Source organism: Xenopus tropicalis, chromosome 3 (genome assembly GCF_000004195.4).
Source record: "Xenopus tropicalis strain Nigerian chromosome 3, UCB_Xtro_10.0, whole genome shotgun sequence".
Taxonomy (NCBI): domain Eukaryota; kingdom Metazoa; phylum Chordata; class Amphibia; order Anura; family Pipidae; genus Xenopus; species Xenopus tropicalis.
Window position 1 is genome coordinate 8,710,432 of NC_030679.2, and position 15,572 is coordinate 8,726,003.

Genomic DNA, 15,572 nt, shown 5'->3' on the forward strand with positions numbered 1-15,572 from the left:
GAAGTCAGGTGACTGCCGTATAAAGGGGAAGTAGCCGGCTGCCAGTGTTATTGTGCCGCTGTCACCTGATTCTCTCCGGCCCTTCTCTCTCTCTCTCACACCGAGCCGCTACCATGGCGCTGAGCGATGCAGACGTGCAGAAGCAGGTAAGCAATGGCCATAGCATCCCTATGGCACCACCCACACATATATATCTGCCATAGAGATGGGGGGGTCGGGAGAGATTCAGTATCTGGGTCCCAGGGAGTCTGATTGGCTGGAACCTGCAGGCCCCTGTACTGTAAATGCCAACATAGAGGCGGGGCAGGTAATATATGATTGACAGCTCAGATTTTTAATTACAATTCATTTCACTTTCCATTCAGCACTTCCTAGATATCACCCAGATGGTAAATGCAAAATGGCAAATGGCGAAAACTCCCAGCGCCCTACCGCCCACCTACTGTAGTACCCCAAAACCTGCCTGTGACCTTGGGGTCTAGTCTAGTCCATGGGCGACCACTGACAGAAGGTAGAAATAATGCCACTTGGGCACATTAAGGATTTTATTGGGTTGCCAGTTGCTACACTAGGCAATAACTGCCAGGAGATGCCCTGTTTGCCCATTTACCCATCTGTACGTTGGTGGAAACAGAGTCTAAGATGCAGGTAAGATCATAGAGGACACTGGGAATTGTAGTTCTGCAGGAGCCCCACCTTTGCTGTATAGGTCTAGAGAGAATTATATCTCCCCCCTCACTGGCCTCTCTTACAGTGTAGTATGTGAGAATGGAGTTGCCAGTGGGGTAACTACAACTTACTGGAGTAAGTAAGGTCACAAAGTACAGGTATGGGATCCGTTATCCGGAGACCCGTTATCCAGGAAGCTCCGGATTACGGAAAGCCTGTCTCCCATAGACTCCATTTTAATTAAATCAGATTTTTAAAGTTGATTTCCCTTTTCTCTGTAATAATAAAACAGTACCTGTACTTGATCCCAACTAAGATATAATTACCCCTTATTGGGGGCAGAACAGCCCTATTGGGTTTATTTAATGGTTAAATGATTCCCTTTTCTCTGTAATAATAAAACAGTACCTGTACTTGATCCCAACTAAGATATAATTACCCCTTATTGGGGCAGAACAGCCCTATTGGGTTTATTTCATGGTTAAATGATTCCCTTTTCTCTGTAATAATAAAACAGTACCTGTACTTGATCCCAACTAAGATATAATTACCCCTTATTGGGGGCAGAACAGCCCTATTGGGTTTATTTCATGGTTAAATGATTCCCTTTTCCCTGTAATAATAAAACAGTACCTGTACTTGATCCCAACTAAGATATAATTACCCCTTATTGGGGCAGAACAGCCCTATTGGGTTTATTTAATGGTTAAATCATTCCCTTTTCTCTGTAATAATAAAACAGTACCTGTACTTGATCCCAACTAAGATATAATTACCCCTTATTGGGGGCAGAACAGCCCTATTGGGTTTATTTAATGGTTAAATCATTCCCTTTTCTCTGTAATAATAAAACAGTACCTGTACTTGATCCCAACTAAGATATAATTACCCCTTATTGGGGGCAGAACAGCCCTATTGGGTTTATTTAATGGTTAAATGATTCCCTTTTCCCTGTAATAATAAAACAGTACCTGTACTTGATCCCAACTAAGATATAATTACCCTTTATTGGGGCAGAACAGCCCTATTGGGTTTATTTAATGGTTAAATGATTCCCTTTTCTCTGTAATAATAAAACAGTACCTGTACTTGATCCCAACTAAGATATAATTACCCCTTATTGGGGGCAGAACAGCCCTATTGGGTTTATTTAATGGTTAAATGATTCCCTTTTCTCTGTAATAATAAAACAGTACCTGTATTTGATCCCAACTAAGATATAATTACCCCTTATTGGGGGCAGAACAGCCCTATTGGGTTTATTTAATGGTTAAATGATTCCCTTTTCCCTGTAATAATAAAACAGTACCTGTACTTGATCCCAACTAAGATATAATTACCCCTTATTGGGGGCAGAACAGCTCTATTGGGTTTATTTAATGGTTAAATGATTCCCTTTTCTCTGTAATAATAAAACAGTACCTGTACTTGATCCCAACTAAGATATAATTACCCCTTATTGGGGGCAGAACAGCCCTATTGGGTTTATTTAATGGTTAAATGATTCCCTTTTCTCTGTAATAATAAAACAGTACCTGTATTTGATCCCAACTAAGATATAATTACCCCTTATTGGGGGCAGAACAGCCCTATTGGGGTTATTTAATGGTTAAATGATTCCCTTTTCTCTGTAATAATAAAACAGTACCTGTACTTGATCCCAACTAAGATATAATTACCCCTTATTGGGGGCAGAACAGCCCTATTGGGTTTAATTTATTGATTTATTAGTAGATTTAAGGTATGGAGATCCAAATTATGTAAAGACCCCTTATCTGGAATACCCTTGGTCCCGAGCATTCTGGATAATGGGTCCCATACCTGTAGTAGTAGTTTAGGGCCCCTTCTAAGCTTTGGGAATAAGTTCATAAACGCTGGTCCCTGTAGATCCTGGGTGCCCCCAGCAGTTAAAGGGTCTCCTTCCTTTATAGTTACACCCCTGGTTAGGAGACAGGGAGGGGGTGCATAGGAGAACATTACCATGTGACCCTTCATGTGGCCATTCATTGGTCAGCAGTGGAGTCAGCAGGAGCACATGAGCTGCAGATCACATGATCCTCGCCGAATCAGGAAGTGAAGATTCTATTTATCTGCCAAGACTTGCCAGTCCGATGCAGCAGGGCACATATCACCTAAGCAGTGGTATATATATAATTACTATGAATTTAAAGAGACAGTATCTGTTATTCGGGACTATTTGTATGTCCACTGCAGCCTCCACTATAATGGTGACCCTGCGGCTCTTTCCATTGGTGCCATTCTGGGTTGGCATTCACTGTGCCAGTCAAGGTCGTTAGGGCCCGAATGACATTAGGAAAACTACAGTGATGTTTTAGGAGGTGGGTTCAGCACGTTCCCCTCCTCCTCACCCTGGTACCGGGGCAGTTTGTGTTGACGGTAAACACCGGTGTGGGTCAGATCCGCTCCCTTCTGGCTGAGAAAGCAGCACCATAATCAGCACCTGTCTGGCCTGGGCTGGGTTTCCCCGGTTCTGTCAGTAGGATCAGTCCATTACCTTGTTTAGGTAAAAACACTGACTGTGTCCTATATAACCAGCAGGGCTCAGCTGAGCAACCAATGGGAAAAAGGCCCTTCTGTCTATGGGAAACCTTAAGGAAAACTAAACACAGCCCCCATCATATCTAGAACCTTCTTCCCTAATACAGCACTGCTGTTTGGTGCCTATGTTTGCCCATTTTACTTCCACCCCTGGGAAACCGATTGGGCCCGTGATTGTACTGGTAATGGGGACTGTCCTGCCCCCAATAAGGGGTAATTATATCTTAGTTGGGATCAAGTACAGGTACTGTTTTATTATTACAGAGAAAAGGGAATCATTTAACCATTAAATAAACCCAATAGGGCTGTTCTGCCCCAATAAGGGGTAATTATATCTTAATTGGGATCAAGTACAGGTACTGTTTTATTATTACAGAGAAAAGGGAATCATTTAACCATTAAATAAACCCAATAGGGCTGTTCTGCCCCCAATAAGGGGTAATTATATCTTAGTTGGGATCAAGTACAGGTACTGTTTTATTATTACAGAGAAAAGGGAATCATTTAACCATTAAATAAACCCAATAGGGCTGTTCTGCCCCAATAAGGGGTAATTATATCTTAGTACCTGTACTTGATCCCAACTAAGATATAATTACCCCTTATTGGGGCAGAACAGCCCTATTGGGTTTATTTCATGGTTAAATGATTCCCTTTTCTCTGTAATAATAAAACAGTACCTGTACTTGATCCCAACTAAGATATAATTACCCCTTATTGGGGCAGAACAGCCCTATTGGGTTTATTTAATGGTTAAATGATTCCCTTTTCTCTGTAATAATAAAACAGTACCTGTACTTGATCCCAACTAAGATATAATTACCCCTTATTGGGGCAGAACAGCCCTATTGGGTTTATTTAATGGTTAAATGATTCCCTTTTCTCTGTAATAATAAAACAGTACCTGTACTTGATCCCAACTAAGATATAATTACCCCTTATTGGGGCAGAACAGCCCTATTGGGTTTATTTAATGGTTAAATGATTCCCTTTTCTCTGTAATAATAAAACAGTACCTGTACTTGATCCCAACTAAGATATAATTACCCCTTATTGGGGCAGAACAGCCCTATTGGGTTTATTTAATGGTTAAATGATTCCCTTTTCTCTGTAATAATAAAACAGTACCTGTACTTGATCCCAACTGTTTTATTATTACAGAGAAAAGGGAATCATTTTTAAAAATTAGAATTATTTGCGTATAATGGAGTCTATGGGAGGTGGCCTTTCTGTAATTCGGAACTTTCTGGATAACGGGATTCTGCATAAGGGATACCATACCTGTAGTACATTTTGGCACTCAACCCTTGGGTAAATCTCATGGCATTGAAGCTGAATTGCCCCCCTGTGGTTGTGCAACCCCCCCCCCCTGCCAGACCATGTGGATCATACCTGGGAATCTCTTTGTGGCCCATGTTTGCTAAACAGCAGTGGAATCCCTGAATGGCATTATGGTGTTTGTTTTTCTGTGGGTGGGGAAGGACCTGCCTGTATGAAAAGGCTGCTTAGCGGACATGGGCCGCTCTGAGATACAGAATCCCCCAACTGTGCCACATTCCTCATTGTGACATGATAAATAACAGCCCATATCCCATATGCTCCGCCCCCCCCCCCCCCAAAAAAAATAGTTATCATAATCTAGTCGCTGGCCCAGAGGCCAAATGATTGGATCTACCCTCTACATCAGGCAGATCCTTGCCAAATCAGGGTTGTTTAATTGCCCCTCTAGGGTCACATGTCCTCTTTATTAATTAGTTTTTACTACAATGTGGCTTGGCATAGGGAGAATGAATATGACAGATGGCGGCGCTGGAGGTCTGGCATTCGATGGAGGTTGACTCTTTTTAACTTTTTTTTTGTCTTCAGATCAAGCACATGATGGCTTTCATCGAGCAGGAAGCCAATGAGAAGGCGGAAGAAATAGATGCCAAGGTAAGGCCCCCCCCATGCAGAACATTCACTAGAGCATCCGAAAGACTTACCTGCCCGAAGGGTCCTCATAGACATTAACATTTCCCTTGGTTACCACCTACAGAAATAATAGTACCTAGGGGGCTGTTCCTGCTGAATTGTGCTTAGTACAGGGGAATCCCTATGCTGCCATAGTTTTATGGTATCTCTCTGTACAGGCTATGAGCAAATTAGGGGGCTGTTCCTGCTGAATTGTGCTTAGTACAGGGGAATCCCTATGCTGCCATAGTTTTATGGTATCTCTCTGTACAGGCTATGAGCAAACTTAGGGGGCTGTTCCTGCTGAATTGTGCTTAGTACAGGGGAATCCCTATGCTGCCATAGTTTTATGGTATCTCTCTGTACAGGCTATGAGAAAACTTAGGGGGCTGTTCCTGCTGAATTGTGCTTAGTACAGGGGAATCCCTATGTGCCATAGTTTTATGGTATCTCTCTGTACAGGCTATGAGCAAACTTAGGGGGCTGTTCCTGCTGAATTGTGCTTAGTACAGGGGAATCCCTATGCTGCCATAGTTTTATGGTATCTCTCTGTACAGGCTATGAGGAAACTTAGGGGGCTGTTCCTGCTGAATTGTGCTTAGTACAGGGGAATCCCTATGTGCCATAGTTTTATGGTATCTCTCTGTACAGGCTATGAGCAAATTAGGGGGCTGTTCCTGCTGAATTGTGCTTAGTACAGGGGAATCCCTATGCTGCCATAGTTTTATGGTATCTCTCTGTACAGGCTATGAGCAAACTTAGGGGGCTGTTCCTGCTGAATTGTGCTTAGTACAGGGGAATCCCTATGCTGCCATAGTTTTATGGTATCTCTCTGTACAGGCTATGAGGAAACTTAGGGGGCTGTTCCTGCTGAATTGTGCTTAGTACAGGGGAATCCCTATGTGCCATAGTTTTATGGTATCTCTTTGTACAAGCTATGAGCAAACTTAGGGGGCTGTTCCTGCTGAATTGTGCTTAGCATTTAATTCCATAATTGTCAGTCTGGCTTATGAGACATTTCTCGCTCGCTGTAGGCAGAAGAGGAGTTTAACATTGAGAAGGGCCGACTGGTGCAGACCCAGAGACTGAAGATCATGGAGTATTATGAGAAGAAAGAGAAACAGATCGAGCAACAAAAGAAAATGTAAGTTTGGGGTGCAGGGGGCTTATAATGATTTTTTTTGTTCTGTTTCTTTGCCCAGGGGAGCAATTAAAGGTTCTGCAGTTTCACACTAATGTATCACTTTTTAACTCTCAGTCAGATGTCAAACCTGATGAACCAAGCCCGTCTGAAGGTGCTGAAAGCTCGCGATGATCACATTTCGGTAAGGAGACTTCATGCATTAGAGCCAATAACCCAGTCACCCCGCTATAGTTCCAGGGGTACCCAGGGCACAAGTAAGCACTCACCCCAAATCCCCCCTAACTGGCCTTCAGGCTGGGCCCCCTTAGCCCATAACAAGGTTACAGATATATAGAAACATTGGGGTAACAGTCACCCTGCTATAGTTCCAGGGGTACCCAGGGCACAAATAAGCACTCACCCCAAATCCCCCCTAACTGGCCTTCAGGCTGGGCCCCCTTAGCCCATAACAAGGTTACAGATATATAGAAACATTGGGGTAACAGTCACCCCGCTATAGTTCCAGGGGTACCCAGGGCACAAATAAGCACTCACCCCAAATCCCCCCCTAACTGGCCTTCAGGCTGGGCCCCCTTAGCCCATAACAAGGTTACAGATATATAGAAACACTGGGGTAACAGTCACCCTGCTATAGTTCCAGGGGTACCCAGGGCACAAATAAGCACTCACCCCAAATCCCCCCTAACTGGCCTTCAGGCTGGGCCCCCTTAGCCCATAACAAGGTTACAGATATATAGAAACATTGGGGTAACAGTCACCCTGCTATAGTTGCAGGGGTACCCAGGGCACAAATAAGCACTCACCCCAAATCCCCCCCCTAACTGGCCTTCAGGCTGGGCCCCCTTAGCCCATAACAAGGTTACAGATATATAGAAACATTGGGGTAACAGTCACCCCGCTATAGTTCCAGGGGTACCCAGGGCACAAATAAGCACTCACCCCAAATCCCCCCCTAACTGGCCTTCAGGCTGGGCCCCCTTAGCCCATAACAAGGTTACAGATATATAGAAACATTGGGGTAACAGTCACCCCGCTATAGTTCCAGGGGTACCCAGGGCACAAATAAGCACTCACCCCAAATCCCCCCCTAACTGGCCTTCAGGCTGGGCCCCCTTAGCCCATAACAAGGTTACAGATATATAGAAACATTGGGGTAACAGTCACCCCGCTATAGTTCCAGGGGTACCCAGGGCACAAATAAGCACTCACCCCAAATCCCCCCTAACGGGCCCCCATTAAGCATAGTGTAAGTGAGTTCCGGTTCTGACCCGCGGTGTTGCCCCGGCACAGGAGTTGCTGAATGAGGCCAGACAGAGACTCTCTCGGGTAGTGAAGGACACGGCTCGGTACCAGATGCTGCTGGACGGACTCATCCTGCAGGTACAGACCCTTCTGGTCGGGGCATTTGGTGCTTCTGTCACATTCACTCACTGGTTCTGATTCTGATCCATGGATTATTTTTAGGGTTTGTTCCAACTCCTGGAGCCCAGGGTGCTGATACGCTGCCGTAAGCAAGACTTCCCTCTGATTTCGGTAAGTATATCTCTATACACCTTGCACCTGTGAAGGGGGTGGGGTTAATCCCACAAGCAGGAAATGGTCCAACTACATCTGTCTGTACTGTATCTGTCCCTGCAGGCTTCTGTGCAGAAGAGCATCCCCACTTACAAGGCTGCTACCAAGCAAGGCGTGGAGGTGATCATTGATCAGGAGAACCACCTACCCCCCGAAATGTAAGGCACACCCCTCACTTTATGTTTAGATTTTATAATGGGGGGGGGGGGTCTTTAATTAGTCCCCCCTTAGTAATCACCTGACACAGGCTCAGGAAGCTTCTTGTCATTGAAGCTGAAAGCCAATACGTTAGACAGGGGGGGATTCTGGGTGATTTGGGGTTCTTCATATCCCCCCCCCCGCGCTGTCTGTGTCCGTTAAACCTCCCAATCAGTGGCTGACTTTCCCTTTATTATCTCGTGCCCCTTGCAGAGCCGGAGGAGTGGAGCTTTATAACGGCGATGGGAAAATCAAAGTGTCAAACACGCTGGAGAGTCGGCTGGACTTGATCGCTCAGCAGGTAAAGATTCCCCTGTACTAAGCTCAATTCAGCAGGAACAGCCCCCTAAGTTTGCCCATAGCCTGTACAGAGAGATACCATAAAACTATGGCACATAGGGATTCCCCTGTACTAAGCACAATTCAGCAGGAACAGCCCCCTAAGTTTGCCCATAGCCTGTACAGAGAGATACCATAAAACTATGGCAGCATAGGGATTCCCCTGTACTAAGCACAATTCAGCAGGAACAGCCCCCTAAGTTTGCTCATAGCCTGTACAGAGAGATACCATAAAACTATGGCACATAGGGATTCCCCTGTACTAAGCACAATTCAGCAGGAACAGCCCCCTAAGTTTGCTCATAGCCTGTACAGAGAGATACCCTAAAACTATGGCACATAGGGATTCCCCAGTACTAAGCACAATTCAGCAGGAACAGCCCCCTAAGTTTGCTCATAGCCTGTACAGAGAGATACCATAAAACTATGGCACATAGGGATTCCCCTGTACTAAGCACAATTCAGCAGGAACAGAGTTGTAGTTCCGTAACAGCTGGAGGGCTGCAGGCTGTGCCTCCCTGATTCTCACTGTTTATTTCCCGCTTGTGTGTAACAGATGATGCCAGAAATCCGAGTCGCTTTATTTGGGGCCAACACTAACCGAAAGTTTATGGACTGAGCGCCGGGGGTGGTTGGACGCCGGTCTCACTGCCGTACTCCTGGAGGTGGAACATAAGCAAAGCCTGAATCTCTTTGTTTCATTGTATGTAACTTTATATTGTAGTCATGCTCTTCCCTTGTAAGAACTAGGCAACAAACCAATCCCGTTTTGTCTTATTGGTCAGTATTGGTGGGAGGCGGGGTCAGCCAGCGGCAGGTTCAAGCTTTTCCCAATTTGTCATTAACCACATCCCTCTGTTTGTATCTAAAGCGGAACATAACCCCCCCAGAATGGATTCATGCACAAGTCCTTTTCTGAGCCCTCATTATTTATTTTCTACTTTGTTTGCATGATGTTGGCAGTTTTACACCGCCAATATCATGAATTTGCAACAAAAGCATCTGCTGTTGATTCATCTGGTCTGACAGTTGCCAGGAGGTTGTGTTACTGATGCAGGAAGCATCTCCTGGCACATCTCTGCTCAGTCAGGGAGCTTAATGTTTGATTAAATGGGCCATAGAACTAAGCTGAGATGTGCCAGGAGATGCTTCCTGCATCAGTAACGCAACCTTCTGCCTCCTGTGAGCAGATTCATGGTATTAGCAGTGTAAAACCTCTAACATCATGTAAACTAAAGGGCAAAACAATGAACCCCCCCCCCCCCCAAGAAACAGAACCTTTCTAGGAACTTCCTGCTGAAATAGGAAGTCAGACTGAAAGCAGTGACCCTTAGCAACCAATCAGCAGGTAGAATTGTCTGGTCACCTGTTTAAAAGCCAACTGCTCAGATACCTGGGCATGTAACTAGCCAATCATTAGCTCCCGCTCTCTGCCATGGCAACTTTTTAAAAGGGTGAACTTCCCCTTGAAATCCCAGAAATATATCTCTGCCGCCCATAGTAGCCGATCTGCCCCTTAACCCTTTATAAACGTATCACCGGGGCAGATTGGGATCTTGTGATCATCCCCACTTCCAAGCCTCGGTAGCCGAACTGCCCGTTGGTGGCCCGGGGGCTGATGGGATATTTTTGTTTACAATAAATGCTCAGATCTGGGTAATAGACTGTAATTAAAATCGGTTTTATTTGTGGGTAAGCGCTGGCTACACCGTGCGCCCCCCCCCCCCCGTGCAGATCCCGCCTACCGCTGCCTGTTACACGCATGGCTACTCCCGGTTTTCAAACTTCTGTATATGTGGCCCCCCCAGTAACACCATCAGCCTCGTTATTCATTGTCCAATGTGATGTTTATTTATTACAATAAAGTTGTGTGGACCCTGCTGCCTACTGTCTGTCCTTCTACCTTTCTTTCTCTTGCACTCTGTGGTGCACTGCTTAGGTGACATGGGCCAAATCACATACAAAAGGTACCGGTGGGCACTCACAGAAGCGCTTTCCCATGCAATAACTGCTTCCTGCCAAATACATGACCCACCAGTGCATTGGCAGAGTCCAAAAAATCACCTTGGCCCCCCGGACCCCCTACCCACAATTAACCTAAAGGTGCCCATACACGTTAAGATCCGCTCGCGTGGGACCTCGCCAAGCGAGCAGATCTTCTCCCGATATCCCCACCTACGGGTGGGCGATATCGGGTGAATTTTGGCCCTGGGGCCAAACGATCAAATTAGAACACTGGTAACAGGCGCAGTCGGTTCAGGGACTGCATCAACGAGCCAATGCGGACCCGATCCGACTACATTTTTAAACCTGCCCGATTTCAGGCCAGATATCGGTCGGGCAGGCCAGTCGTTAGCGCCCATACACGGGCCAATAAGCTGCTGAGTCGGACTAAGGGACCCATATCGGCAGCTACAATCGGCCCGTGTATGGGGGGGTTATTTATACCAGGGGCAGTATTTTAGCCTAGAGCTCCCAGCAGCCACTGGCAGCCAAAGGTCAGCGATGGGGTTTGCAGTTAAACAGCTTAGTGGGACACCATTGTAGCCCCCCTGACTGAATACCCCCTGCACCTATAACCTGGCACAGCCATTATTTCCCAGTGCCCACACCCAGTCCCTATAATACTGCATAGGAATATTTTTGCCTATAAATTCTGGTTCTTTTGATACTCATTTATGTGCTTATCATAAATACAAAGTACAAGGAAAGCTAAAACAGTCATAGTGCCAAAGTATAATTCCAATCCCCCCCCTGGTGATCCCTAGTTGCTAAGCTCCGCCTCCCTATCACAGGGTAGCCAATTGGGAGGCACCCCCCCTTGCAGGTTTGCTTTAAGCTCATATATACTTTTTAAAAATAGGCTATAAGCTGAACAAATACAATATTTTTCTGGGTCCCACCACTACCTTGCATGGCCCTTGATCAACAGGGGCAATACAGGGTGATAGTGGGGTCCTGTGGATACAGTTGGTTGGGGTGGGGGAGAGCAGATATATTACTGGACTCCCCCTATCATCATTGGCTGTTGTACAATGCATTATTTTGCCTTGTAAACACACTGAGGCCATTCCCAGACCACGTAGCCAATAAGTGGCCTCTGTCGGACTGGTCCACTGAGTGAGCCCCAATGCACCTTGGCCGCTGCCTGCTCAGGATCTGCACGGAGGAGGCAACTGCCTACTTTGCTCCAGCAGACCTACCCCAGGGTGTATATGGTCGGCCAGCTCCCAAGGTTCCTGGGTTCCAACCTCTCCTTCTAATGAGACCTACGTTGGGTTCCTAGGAGACCAATTATATTCTGTGATCTAATGTCTCCTGTTTCTAGGAGTCCTCTCTCTCCCTCTCCATCACGGGGGGGCGGAGCTAGTTGAAGTATCCCAGAATATATTCTCCTATGCCGATGAAATACACCACCTGGGCTATTCCAAAGAGAGGGGCAATTACCAGTGCCCTGCAGCCTGCCCCCTTCATAAAAGCCGAGGGGCCTTCGTTCCTCCAGGTCTTCCTGTAATGACAAAGGTGACATGCAAAAGGGGAGTCACAGGAGAGTAAAATGCCCAGCAACCCCCCATACTAATATTTAGAAATTTTGTATTGATACATTAAAGATTTCAGCCTCCCTCTACACTATTTAGTGAACTACACAGCCCAGACACCCATTTAGAATATTGATATTAAATCTAAACTGTAGGTGGCGCTGGAGATCCATAGAAGCCTATTTAGAATCTTATAGATTGGTATCAAATCTAGCCTGTAGGTGGCGCTGGAGATCCATAGAAGCCTATTTAGAATTGAATAGATTGGTATAAAATCTAGCCTGTAGGTGGCGCTGGAGATCCAGATACAATATACTAATATTTGCACATTCACCGCCAGCCCATACCTTGCACAGTCCAGGATTCCATTGTAAGTTTCTTCTCCGATTCCTTTCTGTAAAGTCTGGATCCTGGTTTTAAGCACTAAAAAGGAAACAGGAAACACCCCCATTATATCTTCCTGTTAGGGTGACTGGGGATTTTATCATTAGATCCCTTTGTGTTGGAAGGGTTACTGCCTGCCTTGCTCTCATTTCCCTACAGAAATAGGGGTTGGTAGCACTAGGTAGGTACCTAATATATAGGGGCAGAGACAGGGGAAAGTGTTGGAAGGGTTATTGCCTGCCCTGCTCTCATTTCCCTACAGAAATAGGGGTTGGTAGCACTAGGTAGGTACCTAATATATAGGGGCAGAGACAGGGGAAAGTGTTGGAAGGGTTACTGCCTGCCCTGCTCTCATTTCCCTACAGAAATAGGGGTTGGTAGCACTAGGTAGGTACCTAATATATAGGGGCAGAGACAGGGGAAAGTGTTGGAAGGGTTACTGCCTGCCCTGCTCTCATTTCCCTACAGAAATAGGGGTTGGTAGCACTAGGTAGGTACCTAATATATAGGGACAGAGACAGGGAAAAGTGTTGGAAGGGTTACTGCCTGCCCTGCTCTTATTTCCCTACAGAAATAGGGGTTGGTAGCACTAGGTAGGTACCTAATATATAGGGGCAGAGACAGGGGAAAGTGTTGGAAGGGTTACTGCCTGCCCTGCTCTCATTTCCCTACAGAAATAGGGGTTGGTAGCACTAGGTAGGTACCTAATATATAGGGGCAGAGACAGGGGAAAGTGTTGGAAGGGTTACTGCCTGCCCTGCTCTCATTTCCCTACAGAAATAGGGGTTGGTAGCACTAGGTAGGTACCTAATATATAGGGGACAGAGACAGGGGAAAGTGTTGGAAGGGTTACTGCCTGACCTGCTCTCATTTCCCTACAGAAATAGGGGTTGGTAGCACTAGGTAGGTACCTAATATATAGGGGCAGAGACAGGGGAAAGTGTTGGAAGGGTTACTGCCTGCCCTGCTCTCATTTCCCTACAGAAATAGGGGTTGGTAGCACTAGGTAGGTACCTAATATATAGGGACAGAGACAGGGGGAAAGTGTTGGAAGGGTTACTGCCTGACCTGCTCTCATTTCCCTACAGAAATAGGGGTTGGTAGCACTAGGTAGGTACCTAATATATAGGGGCAGAGACAGGGGAAAGTGTTGGAAGGGTTACTGCCTGCCCTGCTCTCATTTCCCTACAGAAATAGGGGTTGGTAGCACTAGGTAGGTACCTAATATATAGGGGCAGAGACAGGGGAAAGTGTTAGAAGGGTTACTGCCTGCTCTGCTCTCATTTCCCTACAGAAATAGGGGTTGGTAGCACTAGGTAGGTACCTAATATATAGGGGCAGAGACAGGGGAAAGTGTTGGAAGGGTTACTGCCTGCCCTGCTCTCATTTCCCTAAGGATATAGGGATAGGTAGCAGTAAGTCATTTCATGTAGTGCTGGAGTTGCCATACCACATGGGACAATATCTGACCCCAGTCTCACCATCTAGAGGCGTCACGGCAACAGCCGCCACGGACCCCGCGACGCACCCGGCCAGGAAGGAATGGTAGAACGGCGCTCTCTCACGAGGAGACTTCTGCCCCAGTTTATTCAGGTTGGCAAATAGCGGGAAATAAATGACAGAGAAAGGGACGTCTCTACAGACACAGCACAGGGGGAAAGGACACATTAGGTATTGGCGCACGGCCCAGGGCCCTACTGGTCATTAATCTGTTCCTGGGGGGGTTGCCTTGGTACTCACCGTAGCAACGTGGCGCCGAGTCCCTTATAAACCCCCGAGATGCCCTGGGTGCGTAGCAGGTTTGTGGCTATGAGCAGCGCTGAGGGTCTCTTTGGGATGGCAGCCAATCCCTCTTCAGCAAAGGCTTTCTGGGTTGCTGTATAGACAATCCAACACGCCATTGGATAGTTTTGGGCCAGGGGAGGAAAAACACAGCTGATGAGAAACAACATGGCAGCTCCCACCCCTATGTGCAAAGAAGGAGCCTAGATGAGGTAGGGACCCCCTACATAATGACAGATGACATAATTACCCAGGCGCCCTGCATCCTGGAGCTGGATTTTCAGCATTTCCATGGGGGACGTCACTACTACCTGGCACGTTCCCGCTCCGCAGCCGGCCAGCATCTCCTTCAGCAGCGTTAACTCTTTCCTGTAAGTACCACCATGATCGGGTAAGTGAATTCCAAATGTACAGGGAGTTAAACTGGGTCTAAATTATACCCTGTTTGTAAGAATTATCTATATTATTTTCTCTTAAAGAGAACTTGTGTGAGTGCTGGTGGTGTCCTTGGAAACTGCCAAAGCTTTTCATTCCATAGAGTGGCCGTACCTGTGGCAAGTGTTAGAATCTATGGGAATCAAAGCAAGATTCTAAAGGTGGGTTTGCTTAATGTATAGCCACCCTCAGGGAAGGGTTCGCATCAATGGTCATTTATCTGCACCTTTTAATTTAGCCAGAGGTACCAGGCTGGGATGCCCACTATCCCCACTGCTGTTCACTCTAGCCATTGGCAATTTTAATCATAAACTTAAACCTCATCCAAGGCCTTAAATACCTTAAAGACCTTCTTCACAATGCTTACAATGTGGGGCTGATAATGGTACCTTCCTACATGTTATCTGGGAGTGCCCTCCTGTCCATAGGTACTGGCAAAAATTCCTTGTAGACGAATTAGCAATGACAAACATAATTTGCCCCAAAGTCTGTATTCTACATGCTATCCAATATGCATTCTTGCACCTTACTGTTTTTTCTCCTGTTGTAATGCTAATTGATAAATGTAGCTCCTTGCCCCTTGTCTGTCCTTTTCTATTACCCTCTTTTGTTATGTATGAAAAATGCAGAAAATAAAAATCTTTAAAAAAAAAACCCTGCTGTGTAGCCCTGGGGGCAGCCATTCAAGAGGAGAAAAGGCACAGGTTATAGAGCAGCTAACAGACCAACTCACCCATCCCGAGCCAACAGGTTTCGGAAAAAATCATTCGCCGCTAGTTTGATTGCCTTTTCTGGGGTGACAAGGGTTAGATTGACAGCTGCCCCTGTAGGGTAATGAATAGAATTAAGACAAATACAGTGCCAATTCCATGTATAATACCCCAGAACCCACAGCAGGATAAATACAGTGCCAATTCCATGTATAATACCCCAGAACCCACGGCAGGATAAATACAGTGCCAATTCCATGTATAATACCCCAGAACCCACAGCAGGAT

The 15,572-nt window shown here is 46.2% G+C and overlaps 2 protein-coding genes across 6 annotated transcripts in view; one reads left to right on the forward strand and one right to left on the reverse strand.

Annotated features, from left to right (window-relative positions):
* Positions 1 to 10,319, forward strand: atp6v1e1 (ATPase, H+ transporting, lysosomal 31kDa, V1 subunit E1). 2 transcript variants are annotated; one of them, NM_203792.1, is given in 10 exon segments: positions 66 to 146; positions 5,095 to 5,160; positions 6,213 to 6,322; positions 6,437 to 6,503; positions 7,613 to 7,702; positions 7,787 to 7,855; positions 7,961 to 8,055; positions 8,309 to 8,396; positions 8,991 to 9,473; positions 9,580 to 10,315. In NM_203792.1, coding segments are annotated over 9 exon segments (681 nt in total). In that variant the 5' UTR covers positions 66 to 113; the 3' UTR covers positions 9,054 to 9,473; positions 9,580 to 10,315.
* Positions 10,263 to 15,572, reverse strand: part of slc25a18 (solute carrier family 25 member 18) — a 23,264-nt gene continuing 17,954 nt past the window's right edge. For all 4 annotated transcript variants that reach the window (XM_012958458.3, XM_012958457.3, NM_001102958.1 and 1 more), the window contains 6 exon segments: positions 15,308 to 15,398; positions 14,390 to 14,508; positions 14,098 to 14,233; positions 13,839 to 13,993; positions 12,321 to 12,396; positions 10,263 to 11,942 (listed from right to left, as the gene is read on the reverse strand). In XM_012958458.3, the coding sequence (XP_012813912.1) occupies positions 11,801 to 11,942; positions 12,321 to 12,396; positions 13,839 to 13,993; positions 14,098 to 14,233; positions 14,390 to 14,508; positions 15,308 to 15,398 (719 nt within the window). In that variant the 3' untranslated portion in view covers positions 10,263 to 11,800.